General features: G+C 47.8%; 2 protein-coding genes and 3 pseudogenes across 3 annotated transcripts in view; 4 read left to right on the forward strand and 1 right to left on the reverse strand.

The window, feature by feature from the left end:
• The window catches only part of LOC127576624 (zinc finger protein 208-like), a 149,913-nt pseudogene that overhangs the window by 5,735 nt on the left and 122,075 nt on the right, over window positions 1-22,103 (reverse strand).
• LOC127576415 (zinc finger protein 850-like) overlaps window positions 14,670-22,103 on the forward strand; it is a 244,464-nt pseudogene continuing 237,030 nt past the window's right edge.
• The window catches only part of LOC127576414 (zinc finger protein 585A-like), a 204,422-nt pseudogene continuing 196,992 nt past the window's right edge, over window positions 14,674-22,103 (forward strand).
• The window catches only part of LOC127576550 (zinc finger protein 420-like), a 163,290-nt gene continuing 155,860 nt past the window's right edge, over window positions 14,674-22,103 (forward strand). Inside the window, exon 1 of the mRNA XM_052027087.1 lies at window positions 14,674-14,746. The gene's annotated coding sequence lies outside the window, so the exon portion shown is untranslated. The remainder of the gene's footprint in view (window positions 14,747-22,103) is intronic.
• LOC127576588 (zinc finger protein 239-like) lies at window positions 14,676-21,203 on the forward strand. Of its 2 annotated transcripts, none has more exons than XM_052027157.1 (2): window positions 14,676-14,811; window positions 19,946-21,199. In XM_052027157.1, exon 2 carries the CDS (start codon window positions 20,058-20,060, stop codon window positions 20,811-20,813), a length of 756 nt encoding a protein of 251 aa, XP_051883117.1. In that variant the 5' UTR covers window positions 14,676-14,811; window positions 19,946-20,057; the 3' UTR covers window positions 20,814-21,199. The 2 variants fall into 2 exon arrangements, with proteins under 2 accessions (XP_051883117.1, XP_051883118.1); XM_052027158.1 differs by lacking the exon at window positions 14,676-14,811 and having other exon boundaries at window positions 20,033-20,763; window positions 20,841-21,203.

Here is a 22,103-nt window from a genome sequence, read left to right on the forward strand (position 1 = left end):
TTCTATGAAGGGAAAAAGAGTTTACTGGAGAGAATACGGCCCCCCCAAAGACCAAAGGGACATCTTTGTGTGGAGCCGCAAAAGATAGACAACGTCCTTAATGAATATTTCTCCTCTGTTTTTAACCATGGAGAAAGACATGAAGTCTTTAGAACTGGGAAAACTAAGTGGGGAGGTCTTAGGGATAGTCCACATTAAAGTAGAGGAGGTGCTGGATGTCTTAAAAGGTATGAAGGTCAACAAATCTCCAGGGCCTGACCAGGTATATCCAAAAACACTGTGGGAGGCTCGAGAAGAAATTGTGGGAGCCCTGGCTGAGATATTTGCATCATGGTTAGCCACAGGTGAGGTGACGGTAGACTGGAGGAGAGCGAATGTTATGTCTTTATTTAAGAAGGGTGGGGAAGAGAAACCTGGGACCTATAGACCAGTAAGTCTAACATCTGTGATAGGCAAGTTGCTGGAAAGGACTCTGAGGGATCAGATACATGTCCATCTGAACAGACAGGGATTGATTAGGGACAACACACACCAAATACTGGAGGAACTCAGCAGGTCAGGCAGCATCTGTGAAGTGAAATAAACAGTCCATGTCTCAGGTTGAGTCCTGAAGAAAGGTCTCGCCCCGAAACGTCGACTGTTTATTTCCCTCCACAGATGCTGCCTGACCTGCTGAGTTCCTCCAGCATTTGGTGTCTGTGTGTTGCTCCAGATTCCAGCATCTGCAGAATCTCTTGTGTCTCTAGGGTTGATTTGGGGATTTCCGCACGGCTTTGTGCACAGGAGATCGTGTCTTACAAACCTGATTGAGTTTTTTGATGATGTGACCAAGAAAGTTGATGAGGCCAGGGTGGTAACGTGGTTTACATAGACTTCAGTAAGGCCTTTGAGAAGGTTCCACATGGTAGGCTGCTCTGGAAAGTTAGATGGCATGGGATCCAGGGAGAGCTGGCTCATTGGACACACAATTGGCTCGATGGTAGAAAGCAGAGGGCGATGGTGGAAGGTTGTTTCTCGGACTGGAGGCCCGTGACCACTGGTGCGCCTCAGGGCTTGGTGCTGGGCCCGTTGTCGGTTGTCATCCACATCAACGATTTGGATACGACAGCACAGGGCACGGTGAGTAAGTTTGCAGATGACACGAAAATAGGTGCTGGAGTGGACAATGAAGAAGGTCATCAAAAATTACAAGGGGATCTTTATCAGCTGAGGCAGTGGGCCGAGGACTGTGGACAGGCTAGGACTTTATTCCTTAGAGCATAGGAGACTGAGAGGTGATCTTACAGAGGTGTTTTAAGATCTTATAGAGGTGTTATAAAGATTTTATGAGATCTTATAGATCTTTTAAAATCATGAGGGGCATAGACAGGGTGAATGCACTCAAAGTCTTCCCCCACCCCCGTCCCCCCCCCCCCCCGCCCTAGAGTTGGGGAATCAAGAACCAGAGGGTGTAGGTTTAAGATGAGAGGGGAAAGATTTATTAAGAACTTGAGGGGAAACTTTTATTTGTTTACACAAAGGATGGTATCTATGTGGAATCAGCTGCCAGAGGAAGTGCTTGAGGCAGGTACAATAACAACTGTTAAAAGACAGTTGGACGGGCCCATGGATCAGAAAGGTTTAGGCGGCTCTGGGCCAAATGCTGGCAAATGGGAGCAGCCTGGATGGGGCATCTTGGTCAGCTTGGACTCGGTGGGTGAAAGGACCTGTTTCCGTGCTTTCTAACTCTCTGACTCTGTAGATCGGCCGCAGCAAATCGCAGCAACAGTGTGGGGGAAGGATTCATAAAGTCTGTAATAAATAGTTTTCTAGACCAGGGTGTTGAGAAACTAATGAGAGGATAGCTATTTTACATTCTTTACTTCGTTATGAGAAAGGGTTAATTGATGATCTGGTGGTTAAGGTGTTTTTATGACAGATTTAGAAAAATTGAGAAGGGGTTGAGTTCAATCTAAAACTCCAATCGTAAATCTAACTGCTGAAGCAAGGGGCAAAATTTGGGAAACAAGATTAAAGGACATGATGGCAAACAAGCAGGGGCAACATGGAAACTCAGTTTTAATTCTTTCAATGTAATATGTATTCTTTACAGGCAAAAAAACACAAGGAAAAGTGGTCAATAACAAGAGAATTTAAAGAGAGTGTTCGATTAAAGGAAAGGCTTAAAATTTTGCCAAGATAAAGCAGTAAACCTGCAGATTAGAAAAATGTTCAGCAAAGGGGGGGGGCCTTTGATAAAGAAAGGCAAAGTGGAATATGAGAGTTGTCTGACAAGAAACATAAAAATAGATTCTCAGAGCTTCTGTATGTGTGTACACAGAGCTGAGCTCAGGTTAATGTTGGTCCCTTACATAGACACAGGAGAAACGATATTGATGTGTAAGGAAATGGCGGGGAAGGTAACCGAATATTTTCTGTCTGTCTTCACAGAAGACACAATATGCCTCACAGAAATACGACAGGTCCAGACTGAATGAGGAACTCAATGAAATTATCATCAGTAAAATATGAGAGCTGGAGGAATGAATAGGAAGGTAAAGGTGATAAATTCAGAGCTGATAACCTGGGTCCTCAGGGTGTGAATGAGGTGCTGAGGGAAACAGTGGACGAATAGATTTGTCATCTTCCAACATTCTGCAGATTTGAGAACATTTCCCACAGTTTGGAAGGCAGCAAATGTCACCCCCAGTATTTGAGGAGGGAAAGAGGAAACACAACTGTAGGCCGGTTAGTGTGAGATCAATCAAACGGAGAATCTGAAAGGTATCTATGTAGCGGTTAGTGTAATGCTGTACAGTGCCAGTGACCCGGGTTCAATTCCAGCCACTGTCTGTAAGGAATTTGTACATTCTCCCCAGGTCTGCGTGGATTTCCTCCAGGTGCTCCGGTTACCTCCCACATTCCAAAGACGTACGGGTTAGGAAATTGTGGACGTGCTATGTTGGCGCCGGAAGCATGGCGACACTTGTGGGCTGCCCCCAGAACACTCTGCGCAAAAGATGCATTTCACTATGTTTCGATGTACATGTGACTAATAAAGATATCTTATCTTCTGATAATAGAAATGGAGAGACAGAGATGATTATGAAAGGGAAACCAAGTTTGACTGACCTGAGTCTTTTTAAGGTTGTAATACTCAAAAACAACAGCAGAAACACAAGAAACAGGAGCAGAAGTGTCGGCCACTTCAGCCGCTCCATTACCCAAGATCACACTGATCCGACCCTGGCCTCAGACACCATTTTCCCATTCCACACTCTTCAACTCCCTTGTCAGTCAGATGTTTGTGCATCTCCACTGTGAATGTACTGAATAACTCTGTCTCTGCAAGTCTCTGGCACCGAGAATTCCAGAGATGCTGATTTCTCAAGGGAAGACATTCTTCATCTCAGATGAGTGACCCCTGACTGATGCCACATCCAGCAATTTCCCTGCCTTGTGCACAATCAGTGCAGACTCAGTGAGTCAAAGGGCCCATTTCTGTGCTGCATCTCTCTATTCCTCTGAATATTCACACTGGGTGAGATGGGAGGAGGCTGGTGCGGAGCAGAAACAGTGGAAGGCACCAGATGGGCTGAATGGCCTCTCTTTTTTACTGTTCATTGTGTGCATTGCAGAGACAGGAAGGGCCTCAGATAAAGTGTTTCAAACAGAACAGCTTTATTTTAATCAGAGATCCAGAACATTGAACTCTAACTCAGTTAAAGAGATTACAAAAGGAAATCACGTGTGCCCAATGACCAGTGTTCAATCCTGGGCGAGATCAGCAGCATCAACAGAATCCAACCCCCGTGAACACCTGCAACACTTGTGAATTTGTGCTAGATTTCAGCAGCAGTGATGGTTGTACATTGAGCATACAGCATGTTTAATGATTCTCTGCAGTGTGAATTCGCTGGTGTTTCAGCAGGTCAGATGACCAAGGGAATCCCTTCCCACACTCAGGGCAGTTCAAAGGCCTCTCCCCAGTGTGAACTCGCTGGTGTCTCATCAGGCTGGATAACCGAGTGAATCGTTTCCCACACGTTGAGCAGGAGAATGGCTTCTCCCCACTGTGAACCTGCTGGTGTATCAGCAGCACAGACGACTGAGTGAATTCCTTCCCGCACTCAGGGCAACTGAACGGCCTCTCCCCGGTGTGAACTCTCTGGTGTCTCCACAAGTGGGATGACCAAGTGAATCCCTTCCCACACTCGGAGCAGGTGTATGGCTTCTCCCCGATGTGAACTCGCCGGTGTTTCAGTACATCAGATGAATGGGTGAACCCCATCCCACACATTGAGCAGTAGAACAGCCACTCCCTGGTGTGAACCCGCTGATGCGTTATCAGGTTGGACAACTGAGTGAATCCTTTCCCACACGTTGAGCAGGAGAACGGCCTCTCCTCAGTGTGAACTCGCTGGTGTCTTATCAGGCTGGATGATTCAGTGAATCCTTTCCCACACATTGAGCAGGAGAATGGCCTCTCCCCGGTGTGAACTCTCTGGTGCGTCAGCAAATAGGATGACCGAGTGAAACCCTTCCCACACTCGGAGCAGGTGTACGGCCTCTCCCCAGTGTGAACCTGCTGGTGCTTCAGCATGCCAGATGAATCAATGAATGCCTTCCCACATGTTGAGCAGATGAACGTCCTCTCCCTGGCATGAACTCTCTGGTGTCTCAGCAAATGGGACGAACTATTGAATCCCTTCCCGCACTCGGAGCAGGTGTAAGGCCTCTCCCCAGTGTGAACCCGCTGGTGCTTCATCAGGCTGGATAACTGAGTGAATCATTTCCCGCACATTAAGCAGGAGAACGGTCTCTCCCCAGTGTGAACTCGCTGGTGTGCCTGCAAGTGGGATGACTGATCAAAGCCCTTCCCACACTCCGAGCAGGAGAATGGTCTTTCTCCGGCATGAACTCGCTGGTGCGACATCAGGCTGGATAACTGAGTGAATCCCTTACCACACGTTGAGCAGGAGAATGGCCGCTCCCCAGTTTGAACACGCCAGTGTGTCAACAGGAGGGATGACTGAAGGAAGCCCTTCCCACACTCAGAGCAGGTGAACGGCCTCTCCCCAGTGTGAATTCGCTGATGTTGTTTTTGAGATTCCCATTACCAAATCCTCTGCATGTTGGATCCTGTAAAAGAAATTTACAAAAGTCATCAATAGGTGCAGGACAGTATTTCAGCTGAGATTTTAGTCTCTAGCGAGCTGTTATAATAACGACAAACACAAGCTTGAGGAACGTCATCTTCCATCTAGGAACATTGCAGCATCCAGACTGGCATCAAAATCTCTGGTTGTCTTTCCATCTATAATCAGAATGGGCCATTTCTGTCACTTCCCTTTGTTCTACCCGTTGCCTCCCTCACCTACTCTGCCACTGAAATTCAATGTGTTTTCTGTCTTTCACTGTTAAAAGGGGTATCAAAGCCAAAACATTCCCTCTTTCTGCAGATGGAGACACAAGAGACTGCAGATGCTGCAAATCTGAAGCAATACATAAGGGAGCTGGAGGAACTCAAAGTGGGTCAGGCAGCATCTATGGAGGATAATGGACAGTCAACGTTTTGGGTCTTGGTGGTGTTGGACTTGGCGATTGTCACAAGATCACAAGATAAGGGAGCAGAAGCAGGCCATTCGGCCCATCGAGTCTGCTCCAAGGAAAAGGGAAAAAGAAATGGGGTGGGAAAAAAAGAGAGAGAGAAAAAAAAACTATTCTAATCCCATTTGCCAGCCTTATCCCCATATCCCTTGATACCCTGACTATTTAGATATCTGTCTATCTCCTCCTTGAATACCCCCACTGATCTGGCCTCCACTGCTGTGCGTGGCAAGGAGTTCCACAATTTCACCACCCTCTGGGTAAAGAAACTTCTCCTCATCTCTGTCTTGAAACTGTACCCTCTAATTCTAAGATTGTGCCCTCTGGTCCTGGACACGCCCACCAAGGGAAACAGCCTAGCCACATCTACTCTATCCTTACCTGTCAACATTTTAAATGTCGCTACGAGGTCCCCTCTCATCCTTCTGTACTCCAGCGAGTACAGTCCAAGAGCCGACAAACGCTCATCATACTTAAGCCCTTTCATTCCTGGAATCATTCTCGTAAATCTCCTCTGAACCCTCTCCAACGTCAGCACATCCTTCCTAAGATGCGGGGCCCAAAACTGCGCACAGTATTCCAAATGAGGCCTCACTAGCGCCCCGTAGAGCCTCATCAACACTTCCTTACTTTTATACACTATACCTCTCGAGATGAATGCCATTCATAGCATTCGCTTTCTTAACCACCGATCCAACCTGGTGGTTAACTTTTAAGGTATCTTGTATGAGTACCCCCAAGTCCCTTTGTACTACCGCACTATCAATCTTCTCTCCTTCTAGATAATAATCTACCCGCTTATTTCTACTTCCAAAGTGTACAACTGCACATTTCTCAACATTGAATCTCATCTGCCATTTCCTTGCCCATTCTCCTAAACTGTCTAGGTCCCTCTGCATTCTTTCTATTTCCTCTATGCTCCCTACTCCTCCACTTATCTTGGTGTCATCCGCAAACTTAGCCACACAACCATTTATTCCATCATCCAAATCATTGATGTACAAGGTAAAAAGGAGAGGCCCCAACACCGACCCTTGCGGCACACCACTAGTAACCGGTAACCAACCAGAACGAGATCCTTTTATTTCCACCCTTTGCTTCCTGCCAGCCAGCCAATTCTCCACCCATTTTGCTACCCTACCCATAATTCCATGACCTCTCATCTTATTAATCAGTCTCTTGTGAGGCACCTTATCGAAGGCCTTTTGAAAGTCTAAATACACAACATCTACCGCCTCTCCCTTATCCACCCTACCTGTGATTTCTTCAAAAAACTCCAATAGGTTGGTCAGACAGGACCTCCCCTTCACAAAACCATGTTGACTAGGTCCTATCTTGCCTTGCGCCTCTAGGTATTCGGTAACCTCCTCCTTGAGGATAGACTCCAATAATTTTCCCACCACTGACGTCAGACTAATAGGTCTGTAATTGCCTTTGTGCTGCCTCCCACCTTTCTTATACAACGGAACTACATTCGCTACCCTCCAGTCCTCCGGAACCATGCCAGAATCTATCGATTCCTGAAAAATAATCGCCAACGCCTCCGCTATCTCCACAGCCACCTCCTTCAGAACCCGGGGATGCACCTCATCCGGTCCGGGAGACTTATCAGCCTTAAGCCCCTTTAGTTTTCCAAGCACCTTCTCCCTATTAATCTCAATTGAACTCAGCTCCAATTGTATTGGTGTTGGTTTATTATTGTCACGTACTGAGGTACAGTGAAAAATGTGTCTTGCATACTGGTCACACTGGTCAATTCACTACACTGTGCAGTTACATTGAGTAGTACAGAGTGCACTGAGGTAGTACAGGTAAAAACAATAACAGTACAGAGTTAAGTGTCACAGCTACAGAGAAAGTGCAGTGCAGGTAGACAATAAGGTGCAAAGTCACAACAAGGTAGATCATGAGCTCAGTATCCATCTCATTGTATAAAGGAACCATTCAATAGTCTTATCACGGTGGGATAGAAGCTGTCGTTGAGACTGGTGGTACGTGCCCTCAGGATCATTGAATGTGAAGCGTACATGATTAGACTCACTTCTTGGAAATTGTCATTGTGTGGCAGTTTAGTGGTCCTAACGTTATTAGCCACTTAATATTCCAGAACAGAAGTGTGAGATACCATTCTATATCTAGACAGAATAGAACACGTTCTCAGTAGCAGAAGGAGCCAAGGACATTGAACATGGTTGAGTTGTAAAATAACCATTATTGACAAGGATTTCTGTTTCTTCAGCACAGTGTTAACTGACACAATTTAACCACATGGGTCAATTACTTTCACAATGCATGTTTTTTTATTCACTGGGAGTTGGACCTTGTCCCTTTTGTGACCTCAAGTCCCAATTATATCTGTTACCTACAATGATTTGGACATCAGCAGTGTCTGGAGACCGGTCCCAATCTCAGTTTGCTCATCTGTGTTTCGGGTTGGAAACCCTTTGTCAGAACCGAGAAAGTGAGAAAACAAGTTTTAAATTGCAGAAAAGATGGGGAAGGGATAAATACACCATTAAAACCACAGGAAGTGGGAACAGGAGTAGAACATTCAGCGTCTCAAGCCTGCTCTGCCATTCAGCAGGATCATGGTTGACTTTCCTGCCCTGTCCCCATAACCCTTGATTCCCCTACTGATTAGGAATCTATCCCAACCTGAAATATACCCAAGGACTCTGTCACACAGTTCTCTGTAGCAAGATGATGCAAGGACTCAAGCTTCTGAGAGAACAAATTCCTCTTGTCTCACTTTTAAATGGGTAACTTGTAAATTTCTCTTTCATAAGGCTATGCTAACTTTGATTGCTTGAAAAATCATTACTTATTGAGCAATCAGATAAAAGGGCAGTCTCCAAACTAAAACATTAACTCTATTTCACTTTCCACAGATGCTGCCTGACCTGCTGAATTCTCCAGCAGTTTCTGGTTTTACTTCAGATTCTGGCATCTGCAATTTTTCTTTAAAAACAGGGCAAAGAGAACGTTTCCGATTGAGAATGTCTCAGCAACCCTGGCCTCACCCTTAGTTTACAAACCTGTCAGTGATCGAGATGAATGAGGGCAGGTAGAGAGAGAGAAATCAAACACAAAGAGATATTTCATTAACTGTGAAACACATGCTGCAGCTGTTGCTGGAACCACAGGGCTCGGCAACAGTTCTGGCCCACATTTCACAGCGTGAACATTGCCTTGTCTCCAACTGCCTTTGTTAGTCTATTCACCAGAAAGGTCGATAAAACATAGAGCGAGGCTAGGGTTGCCTCAGTGAAGCCAATCAGAGATGCTCCTATTTCCCCATCTGTCCCTCCCTCCCAACTACCACTCAATCCCCCCATCGATCCAACGCCGCCCCAACCCCCGTCCAAACCTCTCTGCAAGTTCCTTTCACTCTCTCCCAGGTCTCTGTGGGCTCTTTCTCGGCCGCGGTGGCTCTTGGGTAAATTCGGCTGCCATGCAAACCTGCCTGAACAGCGCCTTTAAATAGCTTCGTTCTCCACCGCAAATCATTCTGCCGACAATAACTGTGTGATGAAAGAAACACTGTTGTCAGTCTCTGCACGGAAAACTCCAGAGATCTATCCTCTGATTTACAAACGATGTCCCTGAGTTATCTCATCAGGAGACACAACATCAGGCTCCACGTGTCCGCTGATGACATTCAGCTCTACCTCTCCAACGTCTCCGGTGTCCCAGATCTATCACAGTGTTCAACCAACACCCAATGTTTAACGCGCGGAAATATTCTGCAAGCGAACCGTGTGAAGCCTGAAGCCGGAGTCTTTGGTCCCCGACACTCAGCTCACTGGCCCCATTCCCAGGACGTCGTCTGAAGCTGAGCCTGACCGTTTGCAGCCTTGATGTTGTGTCTGGCACAGACCTGAGTTTTAACCTATGACTGAATTTCACCACGGTAACATCACCTGACTACCACCGGCCCAGTTTATCTGCTGCTGAAAGCATCATTTAGGCCCCTCGTTCGTCCAGACGTGTTCATTCCAATCTCCTCTGGTATCCACGCAAACAGCTGCCGCCACAAGATTATTTGGCTCCAAGACACGTTCCTACATTCCACTACCATAGGCCCCAACCCCGAGTTTTGTATTGGTATTGGTATTGGTTTATTATTTTCACTTGTACCGAGGTACAGTGAAAGACTTGTCTTGCATACCGATCGTACAGGTCAATTCATTACACAGTGCAGTTACGTTGAGTTATTACAGAGGCATTGCGGTAGTACAGGTAAAAAGAATCACAGTACAGAGTAAAGTGTCACAGCTACAGAGAAAGTGCAGATCAACAAGGTGCAAAGTCACAACAGAGTAGATCGTGATGTCAGAGTCCATCTCATCGTATTGGAGAAACGTCCAATAGTCTTATCACAGTGGGGTCGAAGCTGTCCTTGAGGCTGGTGGTACGCACCCTCAGGCTCCTGTATCTGGGATTGGAAGTTCTGGGACCCTCCCCGAGTCCGCTGGCCCTCCAGCGTGAAACGCACGGCTAACAGTGAGGTCTGTAGACACTGTGCGGGATGGTACTTCGGTACTTGAGGGTCCTGAGGTCCACGTCCCAACGTGGAGCAAAGTCCCCCCTCAGTCCCTCAAACAGAATTCCTTCTCATCGAATGAGGAATCTGGAAAGTCCCTTCAGTTACAGAGTCAATGAGCAATACAGGCCCTTCGGCCCATCGAGTCCGTACCAACCATAGTGCCCACCCAGTTAGTCCCAATTTCCTAAATTCGACCAATATCCCTCCAAGCCCCGCCCCCCCCATGTACCTGTCCAAGTGCTTCTTAAATGATGCTGTTGTACCTGCCTCACCCACTTCCTCTGGCAGCTCGTTCCAGTTACTCACCACCCCCTGTGTGAAAAAGTTGTCCCTCATGTTCCTTCTCCTCTCTCACCCTAAACCTCTGCCCCCTAGATTTGGACTCCCCTACCCCGGGGAAAAGACTGCTTCTGCCCGCCTGATCTACACCTCTCATCATTTTAAACATTTCTGTAAAATCACCCCTCATTCTCCTACGTTCCAAGGAAATAAAGATCTGGCATGGCCAACCTCTCCCTGTAACTCAGGCCCTCGAGTCCTGGCAACATCCCATGAAATCTATTCTACACTCTTTCCAGTTGAACCACATCTTTCCTATAACAGGGTGACCAACACTGTACACAGTGCTCCAAGTGCGGCCTCACCAACGACTTGTACAACTGCAACATAATGTCCCAGCTCTTGTACTCAATGCCCTGACTGATGAAGGCCAGAGCACTAAACACCCTTTTCACCACCCTGTCTACCTGTGACTCTGCTTTCAACGAGCTGTGCACTTATACTCCTAGGTCCCTCTGTTCCATTGTACTCCCCGGCGCCCTACCATTCATGGTATAAGTCCTGCATTGGTTTAACTTTCCAAAATGCATCACCTCACACTTATCTGTATTGAACTCCATTTGCCACTCCTTGGTCCACTTCCCCAACTGATCAAGATCCCCCTGTAATCTACGATAACCTTCTTCACTCTGAACACCTCCAAATTTTGTGTCGTCTGCAAACTTACTGATCAAGCCTTGTGCATTCGCATCCAAATCATTTGTAGAAATAACCAATAACAAGGGTCTCAACACCGACCCCTGCGGCACACCACTGGTCACCGGCCTCCATTCTGAAAAACAACCTTCAACCACCTCCCGCTGCTTCCTACCTCCGAGCAAATTTTGAATCCACCTGACTAGGTCTCCCTGGATTCCATGGGACCTCACCTTCCAGACCAGCCTTCCGTGCAGGACCTTGTTGAAGGCCTTGCTGAAGTCTAAATAGACAACATCCACTGCCCTCCCCTCATCTACCCTTTTAGTTGCCCCTTCATAAAACTGCAAGATTTGCCAGGCACAACTTTCCACGCACAAAGCCACGCTGACTCCTCCTAGTCAGACTCTGTCTGTCCAAATGCTGGTAGATCCTGTCCCTCAGAATTCCCTCCAGTAACCTCCCCACCACTGATGTCAGGCTGACTGGCCTGCAGTTCCCTGGCTTGTCCTTGCTACCCGTCTTAAACAACAGAACAACATTAGACACCTTCCAGTCTTCACGAACTTCACAAGGGTCTTGCAATTTCTTCTCCAGACTCCCACAAAGTCCGAAGAGGCACTTGGTCAGGCCCTGGGGATTTATCCACCTTAATGATGATGATACAAGATTTCTTTATTCATCACATGTACATCGAAACACAGTGAAATGCATCTTTTGCATAGAGTGTTCTTGGGGGCAGCCCACAAGTGTCTCCACGCTTCCGGTGCTAACATAGCACACCCACAACTTCCAAACCCGTACGTCTTTGGAATGTGGGAGGAAACCAGAGCACCTGGAGGAAACCCACGCAGACACATGGGGAGAACGTACAAACTCCTTACAGACAGCGGCCGGAATTGAACCCGGGTCACTGGCAATGTAATAGCGTCGTGCTAACCACTACACTACCGTGCCACCAACGTACAGACTGGGCCAACCAAGTGCATGGGAATAATGTGGAAGGCAAATTGATGGAGTGTTGAAAGGAGGAACTTTTAGATCAGCATTGAGGAGCCAATAAAGAAACAGGCTATTTTAAATTCAGGATTGCGGGGTGAGAAGGGGTTAATGAGTAATCTGGTAGTTGAGGTTATGGAAGAGTGGTTGGGGAGAGTGATTGGTATTGGTATTGGTTTATTATTGTCACTTGTACCGAGGTACAGTGAAAAACGTGTCTTGCATACCGATCGCACAGGTCAATTCATTACACAGTGCAGTTACATTGGGTTAGTACTGAGTGCCTTGAGGTAGTACAGGTGAAAACAATAACAGTACAGAGTGAAGTGTCACAGCTGCAGAGAAAGTGCAGTGCAATAAGGTGCAAGGTCAGATCAGAATATGATTGAATTTTAGGCCAAGATCTAAAGTGATTTCGTGAATCTGAAACCAAGGTGTTATGTCTAAAGCAACACACACAAAATGCTGGAGGACCTCAGCAGGTCGGGCAGCATCTATGGAGGATTCCAGTGTCTCTTGAGTCTCCGAGTTCCTTCAACGGCCTCAGACAACCTGCGGATCACTGGGTTTGCCAGTCTCAGGGAACCCTCCCCTCTGGTGAGTTGATTGTCGTCAGAGGCAGACAGGCCCAGGGTAGGAATGACAACTGGCTTTCTGCAGAGGCGGCTCTGTGTGTTACAAGACGAGGACAAACATAAACTTACCGTAGGTTCTACAGAACTTACACGGGGGCAAAAATCAACAACAAAATAAACACAACGACACTGGTGCAAGATTGACAGAGAATAAAGAAATACAGCCCCAGGTAGTGGGAAGGGTTAGTTTTTCCTTCCCCTCCCTCTTCTTTTGATCGATCTTTCAATTCTAACATCCTTTCCCACTCCCCCTCCAGACTCCCCAACCACCGCCCGCCAACACCCACCTCGGTCCCCCACCCCCTCCTGGTCCCATCCACCTAGGACACACACACACAGTTCACCCTCCCCCCTATGTGGCCCTGGTTCCATCTGCCGGACACCCCTCCCCCAGTGGTTCCCATTCCCACGTCCAGCTCGGGGAGCCCTGTGTGTTCCTGGTTATCTCCCTCCAGCAGCCGTCTCAGACCTTCACACCCTCCCCTTCTCCTCCCCCTTCCCCGTCCTCCCCTCCCCCTCCCTCCTTCCCCGTCCTCCTCCTTCTCCACCCCTCCCCTCCCCTCCCTCCTCTCCTCCTCCCCATTCCCCTCTCCTCTTCCCCTGCCCCCTCCTCCTACCCCTCTCCTACTCCCCCTGTCACTTCTCCTCCTTCATCCCCCTCCTCTTCCTCCCCTCCTCTCTCTCCTCCTCCCCTCCCCCTCCCTCCGTCCTCTTCACACCCGCCGCCTCCCCTCCCCACTCCCGGTGCAGGGTGTCGGCGTTTCCTTCCCTCCCACAGACGCCGCTCAGGCGGCCCAGTTCCTCCAGCCGACTGTTTGTTGCTCCGGATTCCAGAAGCTGCCCCCACCCCCTCTCCCGTGTCTCCCCTCACCCCCAGCCTCTCCCCTCGCGATCTGTTCCGCCCCCGGATTACAGCGGGAGCAGTTCCCTGTGTTTGGACGGAGCGTGTGGTCCCAAGGACGAGACCTTCCCCACGCACGGCTCCTGGCGGCAGGTGGGGCCGGAGCGCCGGGGCGGGGGGTTGATCCACACCCGGGCTGTGGTGTTTGGCCCCGAGGTGGGGCTTTGGATCCAGTGCGGACCTGCAGAAACTTCACGGGACGTCATTGTTGGGGCAGTCCCGGCTCCCTCACTGCTCTTTCTTCCTTACCCCTCTCCTCTCCTCTGCCCGCCCGGCCCCCTGCACCTCCCCACCCCCGCCCGCTCCCACTCCCCCTCTCCTCTGCCCCCTTCCCCCTGCCCACCCACTCCAGTCCCTTCCCCTCCCCCCGATCTCCCCTCCCCTCCCCTGCCCCTCCGCCCTCCCCTCCCACTCCTCCCTCCCCCCTACGTCCCCTCTGCCCTCCCACTCCCCTCTCCAATGCCCTCACCCTCCCCTCTTACCGTCCCTCTCCTCTACCCTCTCCCCTGCCCTCCCACTCTCTCTCCTCCCCTGCCCTCCACTCCCCCTCCCCCCACCCCTTCCCCACACACCCCTCCCCTACCCCGTCCCCTGCCCTCCCCCACCCCATCCCCCACTCCCCTGCCACCCCCTCCCCTCTCCGTGCCCTCCCCCACCTCCTTCCCCCCACCCTCTCCCCTGCCCTCCCCCTCTCCCCCACCCCCTCACCCCTTCCGTCTCCCTGCCCTCCCTCTCCCCCTCACCCCCTTCCCTCGCCCCTCCCCTTCCGCAGCCCCCGCTCGTCTCCCCTCCCCCCAATCCTCTGCTCTTCCCCCTCCGCCTCCCTCCCTTCCTTTCCCCTGGCCGGGCCCTTCCTCCTTCTCCACCCTCCCCTCCCCTCCCCTCCCCTCTCTCCTCCCTCTCCCTCCCCCCCTCCCCCTTCCCATGCTCCTCCCCCTGCTCCCCCCTCCCTTCCAGATCTGGGTCCCGGGCCGTGAGCAAAATCTGACGCAGGGCCCGACACGATTTCCCCCTCTGCCGGGACCGCTGCTGCCCGCCCCGCTGTGCTCAGCCGCTTGTCCCTCCTGCTCTGGGATTGTCCTGTTTTAATGCAGACGGGAGGTGCGGTTCTGCGGCGGGAGGAGCTGGTTCCGGTTTCCGAACGGAGGAGCCTTCAGTCGAGCTGGGTGAATGGAGTTTTCAGTTGTGCGGGGAGAGGAGGCTGCAGCGGGGGCAAAGGCGATGTCTCTGACGGGGGAAGGGCCACAGCGTCGCCGCCTGGTCGGGTGTTCGATCCGGCAGCCGGGAGAGCATTGGGAGAGAGAGGGGGAGACAGAGAGAGAGAGAGAGAGACAAAACAAAGGAGATCTTGCAGCGCCAAAACGCTGGCACCGCCTTGGATGATTTTGCAAAAATATTGAAACCTCGTGTCCACTGGTCCCGGAGCCATCTCCTTGTTACTCTGCACACAAAACCATCTTTTTTATACTCTCCACTCCTCAGAAGCACTTCTCCCGTCAAATGTGAAGCTGAACCCGCCCCCGATCTCCGGAATCACTCGTATGTGTCCCCGAAAATAAATTCCCAACTCTGCGTCCGCTTGTGAGGTCCGAGCTGAGTGAATCTTCTTAAAAGGAGCCACTTACAAACAGTGAATGTCTCTCGGCACTGCGTTGGGGCATTCGGCTTGGTATTTTGGTATTGGTATTGGTTCATTATTGTCACTTGTACAGAGGTACAGTGAAAAATTTGTCTTGCATGCTGTTAGTACAGGTCAATTCATTACACATTGCAGTTCCATTGAGTTAGTACAGAGTGCATTGAGGTAGTGCAGGTAAAAACAATAACAGTACAGAGTAAAGTGTCACAGCTGAAGAGAAAGTGAAGTGCAATAATGTGCAAGGTTCACCACAAGGTAGATCGTGAGGTCAGAGTCCATCTCATCGTATGAGGGAACCGTTCTATAGACTTATCTGTGGGGTAGTAGCTGTCCTTGAGCCTGGTGGTACGTGCCCTCAGACTCCTGCATCTTCTGCCCGATGGGAGAGAAGAGAAGAGAGAATGACCCGGGTGGATGAGGTCTTTGATTATGCTGGCTGCTTCACCAAGGCAGTGAGAGGTAAAGACAGAGTCCAAGGAGGGGAGGCTAGTGTCAGTGATGCGCTGGCTGTGTCCACAACTCTCTGTAGTTTCTTGCGGTCCTGGGCAGAGCAGTTGCCGTACCAAGCCGTGATGCATCCGGATAGGATGCTTTCTATGGTGCATCGATAAAAGTTGGTGTCAAAGGGGACATGCCAAATTTCTTTAGCCTCCTGAGGAAGTAGAGGTGCTGGTGAGCTTTCTTGGCTGTGGCATTTACGTGATTTGACCAGGACAGGCTATTGGTGATGTTCACTCCCAGGAACATGAAACTCTCAACCTTCTCGGCCTCAGCACCATTGATGCAGACAGGTGCATGTACACCACCCCCTTTCCTGAAATCAATGACCAGCTCTTTTGTTTTGCTGACATTGAGGAAAAGGTTGTTGTCATGACACCATTCCACTAAGCTCTCTATCTCCTTCCTGTACTCCGACTCATCGCTGTTTGTGGTACGGCCTACAATGGTGGTATCATCTGCAAACTTAGAGATGGAGTTGGAGCAGTATCTGACCGCACAGTCATGTGTGTATAGGGAGAAGAGTAGAGGGCTGAGGACGCAGCCTTGTGGGGAACCAGTGTTGAGAATAATCGTACCAGCGGTGTTGCTGCCTATCCTCACTGATTACAGTCTGTTGGTCAGAAAGTCATTGCTCCAGGTTTCTGGCATCTGCAGTCCCTGGGCGTTGGTAAATGCAAGGTCATCCACTTTGGAAGGGAAAGTAGAAGATCAGATTATTATTTAAATGGTGAAAGATTGCAGCATGCTGTTGTGCAGAGGGACCTGGGAGTGCTTGTGCATGAATCGCAGAAGGTTGGTTTGCAGGTGCAACAGGTTATCAAGAAGGCCAATGGAATATTGGCCTTCATTGCTGGAGGGATTGAATTTGAGAGCAGGGAGGTTGTGCTGCAACTGTCCAGGGTACTGGTGAGGCCACTCCTGGAGTACTGCGTGCAGTTCTGGTCTCCTTACTTGAGGAAAGATATACTGGCTGTGGAGGCAGTGCAGAGGAGGTTCACCAGGTTGATTCCAGAGATGAAGGGATGAGCCCATGAGGACTATACTCGCTGGAATTCAGAAGAATGAGAGGGGATCTTATAGAAACATATCAAACTATGAAATCAGGCCCAAAGTTAAATTTCTCTAAAGTTTTAAATGAGTAACTCCATTCAACCCGATCAAAGGCCTTCTCAGCATCAAGAGATATCACACATTCCGATATTTCCTTGGAGGGAGAGTAGATAATTTTCAGTAAATAATGAATATTAAAATGGGATTAGCGATTTTTAATAAAACCAGTCTGATCATTGTATATAATTAGTGGTAAAATATTTTCCAATCTACGAGCCAAACTTTAGATAAAATTTTACCATGTACGTCTGTAAATTGGTCTGTACGAAGAACGTTGCATTGGGTTCTTATTTTTCTCAAGAATAAGTGAAAGGGAAGCTTCATAAAAAGATTGTGGTAACCTACCCAATTTAAACGAGTCGTAAAAAACAGAACATAAATAAGGTATAAGCAATGAGGAAAAGGCCTTATGAAATTCTCCAGGAAATCCATCAGGACCCGGAGTCTTGCCAGAGTGCAATGAACGTATAACCTCGGCCATTTCCTCATAAACAATAGATTGATCCAACCGTTTTCGGTTCTCAGCAGAGAGTGTAGGAATATTTAATTGGTCGAAAAAAATTATTCACTTTGGTATCGTCTTTAGTAGAATCAGAACTATAAAGTTTAGAATAAAATTCTCTAAATGTATCATTTATTTCTAAGTGATCAGTTGTCCTCTCACCATTAGCTTTGCAAATTTCTTTAATCTGCCGTCTAGCAATAGTTTTTAATTGGTTAGCTCGTAATTTACCTGTTTTGTCTCCATGAATATAAGATTATCTTTAAGAAGTTGACTCTCAATTGGATATGTTAAAAGGAGATCATATTTAGTTTTAATTTCAACTCGCCTTTTGTATAAAGTAGGATCTGGATTCCAGGCATATTGTTGGTCTCCTATTTTCAATTGATTGGCCAAATCAATTCTCTCTCTGTTAGCTTTTCTCTTAATGCTTGCCGTGGAAGAAATAATTTGTCCTCTATTATTAAAGGCTTTAAAAGCGTCCCATATAATAAGACTGGAAGTCTCTCCTGGCGTATTCTCTTTAAAGAAAAGAATAATTTGTTTCTCCAAAAATTTTTAAAAGTCTTTATCAGATAACAAAATTAAATTAAAATGCCAAAATCTATTTGTTTGAGGGAGTCTGGGGAGGTTTAAAGATAAAAACACAGTAGCATGATCTGAAAGAGCAATCTCTTTATATTCACTGGTTCGAACTGATGGAATAATTTGACTAGCAATAAAAAAAAAGTCAATCCTGGAATACGTATGGTGAACATGAGAGAAAAATGAATATTCCCTATCTTCTGTATGTAAAAAACGCCAAACACCAGTAAAGCCTGACTTCATTAAAAACGATTGAAGAAATAAAGCTGATTTATTAGGAGCTGCTGGTTTAGTAGATGACCTATCTCACCTTGAATCTAACCAACAATTAAAGTCTCCTCCTAAAACCAAAGAATAAATATTCAAATCCAGCAAGAGTGCAAAAACTAGTTCAAAAAATCCTGGGTCATCTGTATTCAGGGCATAAATATTGGCAAATGCCATTAATATATCATCTAACTTTCCAGATACAATAACAAAATGTCCATTAGTATCAGTTATTACCTTGTGTTGAACAAATGAAAGTCTATTATCTATAAAAATTGAGACACCCCTGGATTTAGCTCGGAAAGAGGAATGAAATTGCAGCCCTTTCCATCGACTAAAAACAGCGTGAAATATCACAATTACATACATGAGTTTCTTGCAAAAAGATAATTGGAACCTTGAATTTTGATCTCTCCCTTTATCTGATTGAATGTTTGAAAAATCGTAACTTATTGAGCAGAGTTAGCATAGCCTTATGAAAGAGAAATTTACTAGTGCCCGTTCAAAAGTGAGACAAGAGGAATTTCTTCTCTCAGAAGCATGAGTCTTTGCAACATCTTACTACAGTGTGGCAGAGTCCTTGGGTATATTTCAGGTTGGGATAGATTCCCAATCAGTAGGGGAATCAAGGGTTATGGGGACAGGGCAGGAAAGTCAGCCATGATCCTGCTGAATGCAAGAGCAGGCTTGAGACGCTGAATGTTCTACTCGTGTTCCCACTTCCTGTGGTTTTAATGGTGTATTTATCCCTTCCCATCTTTTCTGCAATTTAAAACTTGTTTTCTCACTTTCTCAGTTCTGACAAAGGTTTTCCAACCTGAAACAACCTGGGAGGTTTCTGGAGCCCTGGGGTTTGTGGGTATAAATGCGACCATTGATTCTGCTGCAAAAAGCACTTTGCCTTTGCTCTGCAGACAGTCTGGAAACACAGATGAGCAAACTGAGATTGGGACCTGTCTCCAAACACAGCTGATGTCCAAATCATTGTAGGTAACAGCTACAGTTGGGACTGAGGCCAAAAAATGGACTAAGTCCAACTCCCAGTGAATAAAGAAAGCATGTATTGTGAAAGTAATTTCCCCATGTGGCTAAATTGTGTCAGTTAACACTGCGTTGAAGAGATAAAAATCCTTGTCACTTATAATTATATTACAACTCAACTATGTTCAATGTCCTCGGCACCTTCTGCTACTGAGAACATGTTCCATTCTGTCTGGATATAGAATGGTATCTAACACTTCTATGATCGGTATGCAAGACACGTTTTTCACTCTCAGTACTAGTGACAATAATAATCCAATACAATCGCCAACTCCAACACCACCAAGACCCAAAATTTTGACTGTCCATTTCCCTCCATAGATGCTGCCTGACCCACTTTGAGTTCCTCCAGCTCCCTTATGTATTGCTTCAGATTTCCAGCATCTGCAGTCTCTTGTGTCTCCATCTGCAGAAAGAGGTAATGTTCTGGGTTTGATACCCCTTTTAACAGTGAAAGACAGAAAACACATTGAATTTCAGTGGCAGAGTAGGTGAGGGAGGCAACTGGTAGAATAAAGGGAAGTGGCAGAAATGGCCCATTCTGATTATAGATAGAAAGACAACCAGAGATTTAGATGTCAGTCTGGATGCTGCAATGTTCCCAGATGGAAGATGACGTTGTTCCTCAAGCTTGTGTTTGTCATTATTTTAACAGGTCGCTACAGAGACTAAAATCTCAGCTGAAATACTGTCGTGTCGGAAGGGATTCACTCAGTCTGAGCTAATGATACACATGTGAGAAAGGATTCATTCAGTTATCCAGCCAGATGAGGCATCAGCGAGTTCACACCGGGGAGAAGTCGTACAACTGCTCCGAATGCGGGAATGGATTCACTCAGTCGTCCTATTTGCTGACGCACCAGAGAGTTCACACCGGGGAGAGGCCGTTCACCTGCTCAACATGCGGGAAGGGATTCACTCGGTCATCTGAGCTGCTGAAACACCAGCGGGTTCACACTGGGGAGATGCCATACACCTGCTCCGTATGCGAGAAGGGATTCACTCAGTCATACTTTTTGCTTATGCACCACAGAGTACACACCGGGGAGAGGCCGTACACCTGCTCCGAGTGCGGGAAGGGATTCACTCAGTCGTCCAATTTGCTGACTCACCAGCGAGTTCACACCGGGGAGAGGCCATACACCTGCTCCGAGTGTGGGAAGGGATTCACTCGGTCGTCCCATTTGCTGACACACCAGCGAGTTCACACCGGGGAGAAGCCATACACCTGCTCCGAGTGTGGGAAAGGATTCACTCAGTCATCCAATCTAATGATGCACCAGCGCGTTCACACCAGGGAGAGGCCATTCTCCTGCGCAATGTGTGGGAAAGGATTCACTCGTTTAGACAACCTGACGATACACCTGCGAGTTCACACTGGGGAGAAGCCGTACACCTGTTCAGAGTGTGGGAAGGGATTCACTCATTCGTCCAATTGGCTGAAGCACCAGAGAGTTCACACTGGGAGAGGCCGTTCACCTGCTCGACAAGCGGGAAGGGATTCCGTATGTCATACTACTTGATGACACACCAGCGAGTTCACACCAGAGAGAGGCCCTTTACCCGCCCTACGTGTGGGAAGGGATATACTTCGTCATCCAGTCTCGTGAAGCACCTGCGAGTTCACAGTGGGGAAGAGGTCTTTCACCTGCTCTGAGTTCAGGAAGGGAATCCCTTGGTCATCTGACCTGCTGAAACACCAGCGAATTCACACTGAGGAGAAAGATTAAACATGCTGTATGCTCAATATACAACCATCACTGCTACTGAAATCTTGCACAAATTCACAAGTGTTGCAGGTGTTCACGGGGGTTCGATTCTGTCGATGCTGCTGATCTTGCCCAGGATTGAACCCTGGTCATTGGGCACAGTTGATTTTCTTTTGAGTTCAATGTTCTGGATCTTTGATTAAAATAAAGTTCTATTTGAAACACTATTTGAGGCCCTTCCTGTCTCTGCAATGTACAGAATGAACAGTAGAGACCATTCAGCCCATCTGGTGCCTTCCAGTGTTTCTGCTCCACACCAGCCTCTTCCCATCTCACCCAGTTTGAATATTCAGAGGAATAGAGAGATGCAGCACAGTAGTGGGCCCTCCATCCCTCCATGTGGTGACACATTCCACATTGTTGAACTGTGTGGGCGAAGAGCTTCCCCCAGAATTTCGTGCAGCACTTTCAGCAGATTGATGGCAAAGACAACAGCTAAGCAGGGGTCTTGTCCCAGATATTAGAGCAGCACAGCTAATAGAGCTGCTACCTTGCAGTGACAGGAGCCCAGCTTCAATCCAGATCTTGGCTACTGACTGTGTGTGGGTTCTCTCTGTGACTGGGAATTTCTTCCAGGAGCTCCAGTTTCCTCCCATGTCCCAAAGACATGCTGGTCGGTAGGTCGATTGGCTGCTGTAAATTGCCCTTGGTGGGTGGGAGAAGTTGGGGAGAGTTGACAAGAATGTAGGGAGAATTTTAAAGAAAGGATGAATGTCGGATCAGTGTGGAGTTGTGGACTCTGTCGGCCTGTTTCTGTACTGTATCTTTCTGTGATATTCCTTTTCCATCAAGGTGTTTAACTTTACCTTTTTTTAAAGATTTAAGATATCTTTATTAGTCACACGTACATCGAATCACACAGTGAAATGCATCTGTTGTGCAGAGTGTTCTGAGGGCAGCCCACAAGTGTCTCCACGCTTCCGGCACCAACATAGCATGCCCACGACTTCCCAACCTGTACATCTTTGGAATGTGGGAGGAAACTGGAGCACCCGGAGGAAACCCATGCAGACACGGGGAGAATGTACAATCTCCTTACAGAGA

This window comes from Pristis pectinata, chromosome 12 (genome assembly GCF_009764475.1).
Source record: "Pristis pectinata isolate sPriPec2 chromosome 12, sPriPec2.1.pri, whole genome shotgun sequence".
NCBI lineage: Eukaryota > Metazoa > Chordata > Chondrichthyes > Rhinopristiformes > Pristidae > Pristis > Pristis pectinata.